The following is a 10,606-nucleotide window of genomic DNA, read 5'->3' on the forward strand; positions in this document are numbered from 1 at the left end:
CCAAAGAGCTGTCTTTGAGAACTGCAGAACAATGTTCATCCAATGTACATTGCATTTAGGAGACAGAGATATCTGCAGCATGTGAAATTAATCAGCTGTGGTAGGAGACGATGATGTGGTAACTCATTTTCTGTCAATATTTCTGCAGATCCTGTGGATGTTATCGATGTCGATTGGTCCAGTCTTATGCCAAAGCAGCCAAAAGAACCACGGGAGGCTGGGGCTGCGCTCTTAAAATTCACACCAGGGGCCGTTATGTTGAGAGTTGGCATTTCCAAGCGATTGGCAGGACCAGAACTCTTCACCAAAATTAAAGAGACTTGCCAGAGAGTATTAGAAAAACCTAAAGGTAATTATTTCTGCAGGGTTTAAACTGTCTTTTTGTGCTTAGTAAAGATACTTAATGAAATGGGTTCTAGTTCATTATTCTAGGTTTCCAGGCCATAGAAAGTGTATCCTGAGCATTGTGTAAAAATTCCAGGAATGTAATACAGCTGTATATCAATCAGATTAATGTTTAAATTCTAGCAGTGGTAGAAAGGTCTTAACTGCCTATACAAACTGCCTATTTTTTTTGTCATAGTGGAATATTCTTTTGGTTCAGAATGAAGAACTCAGTGAAATTTGTGTATTATGTAGTAGAAGTGAGAAATTAAATGAATAGTATGCAGGTCTAGCACTGGGTCAAAATACGTGGGCCTAAGACATGCATGATGGATGGAATGGGCAAGAACTAAACCAGTGGTATTCACTGCAGCTGCGTAGGGCAAGTAGGGCTTTTGTGTGAGAGAGGGTACTGATTTTAGCATCCCAGGAACCAGCTGAGCTGCTTGCAACAATTTACTTGGTAAAATTGTTACTTAGGTCTATGAAACATTTGTTCTCTATAAGATCGCTATGCAAATTACTTCAGGATCTAAATATGATAAAAGTGTGCCTTAGAAATAACAGTTTCTGTAGAGTCCTTGGTCTTAGGGAGTAGGTTTTTGTTTTAACTCCGTGAATTCTAGTTCTTGACATGACACCATAGAATATCCTGAGATGGAGGGGGCCCACAAAGATCATCGAGCCCAAACCCTATTTCCAAGAGCGTTGTCCAAACACCCTGCAACAGTACTCTAATTCTTTGCAGTGTTACCCTTTGTGCAGTTGTCTTGTTAACCTTACGGTAAGATTGCTTTCAAGCAGTAGAGAGGGAAAAAAAAAAATTAACTTGCTTCTCCGAGCCCTGTTAATCTTCATGAATTTCACTACTTGCTTGAGTCATTAAAAACATATAACTGTTAATCATGGTCAGTTGCTAGTGCTCCTACATTTCTTTTAAAGCCCAATTCTATGCAGACATTTTAAATGCATCTTATATAGTGTAATTTGAGGTGTGTGCTTGGTATTAGTGACTATTTTGCAGTGGACACTTAGTTATTTCTATGCAGTATTAGCATTTTTCTAGCTTAAGAGAAAATTGTAGCTCTTATGCGTAGGAATTTAAGTAACTGATGTAATTGATGCACTATTGTATCTTCCTGAGTATGCAAGCTGTCTGACATAGTAAAGGCATGAACTGTGTCTTTCTCCGTTAAGGTTTAATTTTGCTGCATACTTCAAAAGGAGCTGCAGTGCAGAATCCACCTGGCTATTTAATACGCTGCCTGAAATAACCTCAGCAGTCTGTGCGTGCTTCTCTAGAAATAATAAAGTCCAGGGGAGTGGTGATGGTAGGAGTCTCTCTAGCGCTGCCTCTGGGTTGTCTCAAGCGTGCTCAGATGCAGGAGAACTTTGCTCTGGAGAGGAAGGAAGGTTGAATGCCTCTGTTAATTTCTCTTTAGCGTGTGCAGTCTCTCACTCATCAAAGTTACTACATGTGGAAGTGCCAGTATTGCTTTCAAGCGTGTGCATTTTCTCTGTAATCTGCTGTTAGGTGAGATGATTCTTTGTATAGTGATTACACAGCCACAAAGTGAGTATTCTAAAACAAGGCACAAATTTTGGTGCCCTGAAAAATGAAGATGTTGAGCTAGGCATTCAGTTTGTGTTGCAGTGAAAATGCAGTGTGTTCATTCTGGATTTCTTCATGGTCATATAATGTCTTTGTTTCCCTGTTTTATTCCTGATTCTGGTGTTCACTTTTTTGTTCTTATTTATGGATGAGTAGTTCCTGGTAATACTCTGAAATGCAGAAAAAAAGGAAGTGCTGGCTTATTACTGGGATTTTTGTGTTCATTTCGTTTGAAAACCAAGAATCAGTTGTAGCATGTGATGGAATTGAGATTTGTATCTGACTTTCCCTCACCTGTTGTGTGCAGTTGAGGATGAGCATCAAACAGTATTTTGTTGTCAGATATGCTCAGCACCTGGCACATAGGCACTACAAGCAGTTTCTGTCAGCTTTGAAGTGGCCTTTATGTGTCTCACTTGTGCTGGTTGTCTGTTGGGGTTGTCTCGATAACTTCAGTGCAGTTCTTTAACCTGTCCTTGATACCTTCTAACTTTTTGTTTTTGTTTCTTTTCACCTTCTTTGAAAACTAATCATACTCAGCTCCATCGCAACTTCAGTGGTTTAAAGTGGTGTCCTTGCTCTCTCTTGGGTGTGTTCTGCCAAACTACTGTCTTTGCTTTTAGCTGCTAAATTTTCCCCAGGTTTGCTGGTGTCTGCAGTTAGGCATTCGATTCTCTGCTAAAAACCACGTGCTTTGTTAAATACAGAAGGTTGGATTGGACTACTAACTGCATAACTTACCATCTTTTTTTCAATCATATTGTATCTTCTTATTTATTGTGAAAGGGTTGGTTGTAAGTCAATATGCTGCAGTCTTTTGGTCTTTGTCAACATTTCATAGAAAAGATGAACAAGCCTTGCCTCAGGATCCATCTTGAAAAGCAACTTTGGTTAATGTGTTCTAGCTGCACACATTCTTCTGATAAATATATTAAAGGCCTAGTGTTGCTGCTTTAAGTACTATTAGCTAATGCTTTAAGTGAGTCTAAAGGAAGGGAGTAGCTTATTAGCATCTGTTCAGTTGTTCTCCTGGTTCACCACCATGGATAAAAGAGTTATTGTGTATATTTCACTCCTACTTAGCTATACAAACCCTGTTTTAACACTGGTACAGTCCTACTCTTTGTAGGGAAGTACAATTTTAACCACTTTTTGATTAGTGCTAGTAAACACCTTTCTCCATGTGTCTGATCATGAATGATATCCCGTCATCTGCATCAGAGCTCCCACTCGATTTTTAGGCCTCTTGGTGATTGCTGTCTCAATATTGCTTTCCCGTGCTGCAGCTACATACAGGTGTACCCATACGTACTTTCAGATGGTGAGGAATTTGTTTATTTTTTTCTACAAACTGCAATACCTTCCCCCTCCCCCCCAAAGCTTGGCATTATTTAAAAGGCAGAAACACCAACAGTAAAATTTCAAGGCAGTTGTTAAATCTCATGCAAGATTGTTTTTAACTCCAGTAAATTCATATTGCTGTATATTATTGTCCCAAAATGCCATGTGTTTGTTGATCTTTGTAAATGTCATTTCCTTGCAGATGCGGAAAACCTTTTTGAACATGAACTGGGGGCCTTGAACATGGCTGCACTTCTACGAAAAGAAGAGAGAGCGGGTCTGCTCAGTAATCTGGGTCCTTGCTGTAAAGCTCTGTGCTTTAGAAGGGATTCTGCAATTCGTAAGCAGCTAATGAAGAATGAAAAGGCAAGTTGTTCACTTACAGAGCTGGGTTAAAATGTGGAAACAGGTCCTACTGTGCACAACATTTGTCTAGGGTGGTAATTTTAGCAGTAATTGTTTATTCTGGAGCAGATCTAGTCCTTTAAATAATGGAGAACAGACTTATTGAAATATTGTAGGGTTTTTATGTTTTCATTAAGCTGGGACATTAATTTAAGATGGAGACTTAAACTATTCCTTATTGTGGCATTTAAATTCTGGAGGTGCTTTCTGCATTTAGAGAATATGTAATCAAAGTAATTGGTTAAAATGCATTTTCAAGTATAATTGTTGAATAATTTTCCTGCTTAAGAGTCCATGTACTTTTATAAGAATTGTAAGATTCTGTTCTTCCAAGTTAAAAGAGCTTAGATACTTTTCAAAAACAAAAGATACTTCAGCCATTTCTTATACTACAGTAGGTTTTGTATTCTGGCAGGCTAGTAGAAAAATCTTTAGTTCTTGAAGATTTACTAATGAATATGCATGGTTAAACCGTTAAACCTGTAATTATTGAGAATACTTGATGTTAATTTCTCAGCTTGCATGTTAAAAGCCACTCTTTTTGGTTTTTATTTTAATTTCAATAGGGTGCAACAAAACAAGCTTACACGAATCCTGCAGCCATGGACAGTGACTTGTTACGGTTGAGTCTACGGTTATTCAAACGCAAGACTGTGTGCCAGGCTCCTGGGCAAGAAAAGACAGAGGATAGTAAAATTCCACAGCCAGCTATCCAGCAAGAAGTGTGTGTGTCTTAAAGCAAACAACCGCAGCAGTTCTTTCTAGCTGATATCCCATTCCCAGTGTTGGTACTGTTTAGAACTGGTTGGTTGGAAAGCAGCTGTAGAAGATGGAAGGAAAGACTCTGTTTGTACACAGAAAAGAATTGGGGATTTTGGTTGTGAATAAAAGTGGTAAAAAGTAGACTTCTGTGTGAAGTTCTCTGCAAGTTTTGTAATATGAATCTTACACTAACAAAAACCTGTTTTATGGTGCATCAAGTGTAATAATGTGAAGATGTCTGGTTTTAGCAGTTTATAACTCCAGCTGATATTAAAGTGAAGAAAACAGTCTGTGTATCTCTTTCCTTATTGCAAATGGGTTTGTACACCACCACTGAAGACCCTTCACAGGTGTCTGGAATTTCCTAAGTGGCTTGCTTCCTGGGAGTTTTTCTACCTCTGCTTTTCAAATCCCTTTCCTTATTGCAGTAGCCTCTGGTGTGGATCTGGATTTGGACAAAGCTCTAGGTCTGTATCTTTAGCAGTGGTTTCCTCTGATAATTTCGGGATGTAAAAATCTAGTGTGATAGATGGAAAGAAAAACCTTCCAGGAAGCGATTTCTGACCAGTTTTAGATGTCTGTATTTATGAGACTCACTGCATTTTGGAAATGCCTGCTGCTTACAAAGGAAGACTGGTGCACGCTTTACATTCTGTACATATCAGGACAGATCAATTTCCTGCAGTAGCCTGAGGGTGTTTCACACTTGGTAAGTTTTCAGATGTTGGCAGTAAAGGCAGTGAGCAGTTGTGTTTTATTGGGTGTTACAGGTTCAGGGGCCTGATTGGAGACTCATCAAGCTTGGGCTCAGTTTTGTAAGAATTGTTTTCAGTTTGAGAAGCGAATCTCTAGTGGGATCTTTGGATTATGCCGGTCAGCTATCTTTATGTAGTCTGTGGAAGCCTCCATGTGAAACTGAGGCTTCTGAAACTTTAAATTAAGTCTTTGCGTACACCTCTATACTTGTCCCAGGTTTAAACCTGAACTGTTGCGTTGAAGTCTGCTCACACAGGGTGAGAAAGAAATCCAGAGCTTAACCCTGGTACTGGCTTGCTGCAAAGCAACTTGTTTTCACCGTTCTCATACAGGTTAGAAATTAGTGATGAGCCACAAGTCTTTTTGATGGTTGGCTGATACTAGCTTCTTATCCTTTTGCTCTGGTTGGAACCAACACAGCGAGGGGGATGTTGTCTGTGTGTAGTTCGACGTGATGGGCTTATCTAGCATCTGCCTGGTGCTTAGAGTTGTGTTGGCTTCAAGTAAATACCCAAATACAAATTCCAATTTGGTTCAAATTCACTTTTCAGAACATTCATGCAAAGCTTTCTTACCTGTAATGCTTTCCTATAATGCCTCTTACTTCAGTGACATCTTGCTATTCTACATTGAAATAGTTGTTATTAAAGAAAATGTGTGGGGGGGGATTATTTATATTTCCTAAGTTCCCACACAATATATGTGCCCGTTTCAAATATGAAAGATGTGAGAAGTTTCTACTATTGGTTCGATTCTTATTAAACTAAGTGGTCCAGGCAAAACTTAATCTTCCTAGTTTTTTCACTTGTTGAACATTTTAAGAGACTTGGTGGCTGTTTTTGCTGTCACTGGAGTTTCTAATGCATGCTTTAAAAAGAAGTATGTGTTCTTAAGCACACCAGTATCTTAAACTGAGCAAGAGTTAACAAACCTATTCAGCATTTAAATTCATTCTCACCTATTTTATAGCTACAATAATGCTGCCTTTAAGTTGAAAGTATTAGATCATTGCTTCCAATTACATTCCAGCCTATTTTAATCATCTCTAAAAGACATAAAAATGTTTGATAGCTGGGAGCAGCCTTGTCTAAGGCTGCAGTACACAAAATAGATTCACTGCTGGGTATTTAATTACACTCTGCTTACTTTAAACACTTTTCCTGTAAACCAGTCAGAGTGTATATATGCACTTAGTTTGCAGAAGACTGTTTCAGACTGCCGTAGAAGAAGCAAAACAAGGTAGGCTTGGTGTGCTACGGTGAGTATCTTGTGAAGTGACTGTCCCATTCAACCTCAAATCCAATGCTGACCTGTGCCACCATGTATTGGAACAGTACAAAAACCAAAAAGGTACTGAATCGCCCCTTATTCCTCTTTGTTTTGATGTGATCTGCGGTGCTTTGTAGTGACTGTAGTCCAGTTTTTATTCTGCGAGGCTCTAGCCGTGGTCCACAGCTGCCTGTAACCTTTTGGACAGCAGCGAGGGCAAGGCTGCGTGCGTCTCAGCATCCCTCGGGGGCTCCAGCTCCAAGCCTGAAAACATGGAGAATTTCTCCTTGATAAATTGGTTTTAAGCAGCCCTGAGGCGCAGGACAGAGCGTGGCGATGCAGAACAAGCTGCCAGGTGAGCTGGTGGGACGAGGCAGGCTTTCACCCAGGCGAAGCACCGTGCCCAGCTCTCGCAGCCAGGACAAATTCCCAGGCAGGGCAGGTTTTTAGAGCCTCAAGGGCCAAATGAGGCTGATGCCTGTACCTTGGGATGCTGTTGAGTTGATTATCTCAGTTGGGCCATCTGTATGGTGCACTCAGAAGACAGGGTTTAAATGATTTTACTAAGTTAAGGCTTCTGGATTTGGAAATCAGCCTCCATCAAAATTGATGCCCAAACTGGAATGTGCAGGAGAGGGAAGAGTTAAAATGGCATTCAGAGAGTAAGTAAAACTAAAGGTTTTGGGAAGAAGGCAGTGTTATACGGGAACGGACAGTTCCATTGCTTCTACCCTATCGGTAAGAGATCAAGAGATTAAAGAGGGAAAATAAGTGGGTGCTGGGCGAGTTTAATTTCTTGATATCAGCAGTCACTGTCAGGGATGTGCCTACCACAGACTGGCTTTTTCCTGAGGAATGAAGTTGTGTTTTGAAAGACAGAAGTGTTGGAAGGCGTGCTAGAGCAAACTGCTGAGGTACAAACCGAAGTGTTGCCGGATTTTAAGGGGGCATTCACGTGGGAAAGGGTTGTGTTGGTTGGGAACACGGTTCCTAAACAAGGGGTTGTTGGAGTAACAGGTATTGAAGTGGGTTTTAAGAAAGCTTATGGGTTTAGTGGGAATGAAAACCCCTTTTTAATTTACTTTGGGATTAGATTTGCTGTTTGAGCCTATTATGTGTATGAGGGGTTCTTGGGACACAGTATGGGAAGTACCTGAGTGAGGGAGTAGTAGAAATTAGGGGGAGAAGGGAGTAGTAGAAATTGAGCAGAATTGGGTAAATAAAGTAAAATAAAATAAAATAAAATAAAATAAAATAAAATAAAATAAAATAAAATAAAATAAAATAAAATAAAATAAAATATGGGCAAGTGAGAAATGAGAAAAACTGGAAGAATGTGAACCTAAGTTGCCCATATCTGCCTTTAAGGTGGAAGCTGGAAACCCCCAAAGGACCCCATAGGTGCATGCAAGATTTACCTTCCTCCCGAGCTGCAAAGTTGCTTTGTGTCAGCATGAGACAAACTTGTGGTTGCCACTGTCTTGGACAAGCATTCCTCTGTCCACTTCTTGTGTGCTCCCAAAAATGCATCAGCAAGAGGCTGCCGAGGACTTTGGGATGTCTTGCACGAGGTTACTTGGAGAAATTAAGCTGTAGTGGGCGAAGGATATTTTTTAACTCATGTCATTTCTTTAACAGGGAAACAGAAGGTAAAACAGAGGATTAAATGATCAAGTCTCATCGCTGTACAGCCAGCTCACAGCGGGTGACCTCCAAGTGCGTTTGCAGTTTTGGGAAGGAGTTGACAGGGGGAGGATGGGAAAAGCTGGCAAATCCCAGTTAAAATGGGAGAAAAACACGAGGAGCTTCGTTTGCTGCCATGTGGCCTGTTCGTTTGGCTCCTCTCACATCCTTCTGCCAGTCAGCATCACGATGTGCAAATTGACACGTCGCTGAAGGGGAAGATCTGAGCAACTTCCACACCTCACGCTGCCCTAAGTTAGCACAATCCATGCCAGGAGGAAACCTACAGATCACAGAAAGCCTCAGCCTGGTGTAAAGAGAAACGCGTAAAGCCAAAAATAGAAAAATACGCAGAAAAATATAATGTATACTAAGGTAGAAAAATGTTATATGGATAGGTTCCTAGTTCGGGAAAGCTTATTGCAAAACAGCTGAGAAGTCGGAAGATCTCATATCGAAGTTATTAAAATTCTTGGGACTTCAGAAGAGATAGGAGTAAGAGCAGATATGATTAAAATGTATGAAACAGTGGACCAGAAAAAGTAGGATGGGAGATACTGTTTTCCTGCTCCATGTGACAGAGCCGTATTCACTAAAATTAAAAGCTGGCAGGCTTGAATAACAAAACAGAAATTCTCCTTCTCCTTACGGTGCCTAATCAGGCTTACAATTCAGTGCTGCAGGAGGCTGCAGGAACTTAGCAAGGTTTCCAAAGGGATCGAGCATGCTGTAAGTACGTGGAGTTGTTCCTGGGAGGTAAACTGATGGTGTCTCAACCCTCTCACTGTCTTTCTGTGTTTGTACACACAGGGGAAGGCTCTGGGCATTGCAAACTCCCGGTACTCAAAGCCACGTTTGATGGCTTCTGAATATTCCTTTGAGCTGTCTGGCTATGGCCACTGTAAGAGACGTGCAAATTGACAGCCAACACGCCTGACTGCAGCATATTTCCAGCATAATCTGATTTTTTTATTTATTTTTTTATTTTTTTTGCTTTATTCAAAAGGCGTTCTTGCCAACTTATCGAAGAGCGAGTTGCCCAAATAATAAATGCGCTGTTAAATTCACACTTAGCAGTGTCTATTCCGCTCTCTGCCTCCCCTAAAGAGTGGTACCCCTCTCTGCAAGTCTCATCTGATGCATGAACTGTCAAAACATAAATGGGCAACTGTGACTTCTCCGCTGTCTGCTCTGGAATGATAGCATAATCTGTTTGCTGTATTCATCCCTTTAATTTACATTTTTATTGCTATAATCTAAACCACTTTTTTTTTTTTTTTTTTTTTTTTTTTTGTGCACAAATTATAAAGACTGCCTCACTTATTCATCAGTAGCCTCTAATGTGTGGTGTGTGATGCACGGTCCTGGCTTGTTGTTTGATATGGTTAACGCCGCGTTCATAACCACGCACAAAAAATAGAGGGTGCCATCTGATGACATCTTCACATAAATCAGGGCTCCCTCCGACCCAGGTGGAAGCGTGGAATCCCATTAGATTTGAAGCTTAAAAAAAAAAAAAAAAAAAAAAAAAAAAAAAGAAGAAGAAAAAAGGTGATTAACACTACTTTTAAAGAGTTTCCAAATGCGTGAACTGTTCTTTTATGCTCGCTGTATGGATTTGGATGGGCACACGAGCATTTCCCTGGAAGGCAGCCCCATGGCATCGCCACGTACATGGAAATGTCATCGCAGGAGGGCTGCAAAACCACAAGGTCTGCTCACAGGGAGACGCTCGAGCTAGGGTCCCACTTCAACACCTTTATAGCAAAAGCAATTTAATACTGCTCATATACCATAGTAGCATAAAATGGCCTGATTTTACATAAAGTTGCTGAAGCCTATAATAAAATGTGCTGTATCATTAATGAATAAGGCAAGTCGATGGAGAACTTTGGAATTAGAGGTTTTTTCTTTTCCTTCTGGCAACAGGCATATATCAGTTCCAGCCGTGTACATCTGGATGGAAAGGAACAACTGCATTTATGGATGGGAGATTCAACTCTAATTTTCACCTGTACAAACCAATGTGAACTGTGAAGAGAAAGACATGATTAAATTGATATACTCCCAAAGTGATAAATCCAGTATCTGGAAAGATGTTTTCCTTCCCTGCTTGCTTCTGAACCGTAGAAATTGGTTTTCAGCTCTTCATCCGAGAACAACAGAGGAGGATTTATCAGATGCTGGGTTTGGTGTGTCTTTTCACACCTGGAAATATTTTGTGTTGTCTAGAAGCACCTAATCACTGTTGTGCTGATTTGTGCGTTAAAAAGGTGGTAGTCTTTTCCCTGATGGTTACTGAAATAGCTCTCTGTGGCTTTACTGCAGTTTGCTGTGGGTAATTTGTCCAGTCTGGCCACAGGACAGAGCAGAAAGTGAGCATTTACAGGCCTT

General features: G+C 40.4%; 1 protein-coding gene across 4 annotated transcripts in view; it reads left to right on the top strand.

The window, feature by feature from the left end:
- ZC3H13 (zinc finger CCCH-type containing 13) overlaps window positions 1-4,791 on the top strand; it is a 47,134-nt gene extending 42,343 nt beyond the window's left edge. For all 4 annotated transcript variants that reach the window (XM_082775173.1, XM_082775175.1, XM_082775174.1 and 1 more), the window contains 3 exons: window positions 149-349; window positions 3,540-3,703; window positions 4,309-4,791. In XM_082775173.1, coding sequence (XP_082631299.1) covers window positions 149-349; window positions 3,540-3,703; window positions 4,309-4,479 — 536 coding nt within the window. In that variant the 3' untranslated portion in view covers window positions 4,480-4,791. The remainder of the gene's footprint in view (window positions 1-148; window positions 350-3,539; window positions 3,704-4,308) is intronic.
- The last annotated feature ends 5,815 nt before the right edge of the window (window positions 4,792-10,606 follow it).

The sequence above is a fragment of the Aythya marila genome (genome assembly GCF_965140915.1).
Source record: "Aythya marila genome assembly, chromosome: 1".
NCBI classification, from domain to species: Eukaryota; Metazoa; Chordata; class Aves; order Anseriformes; family Anatidae; genus Aythya; species Aythya marila.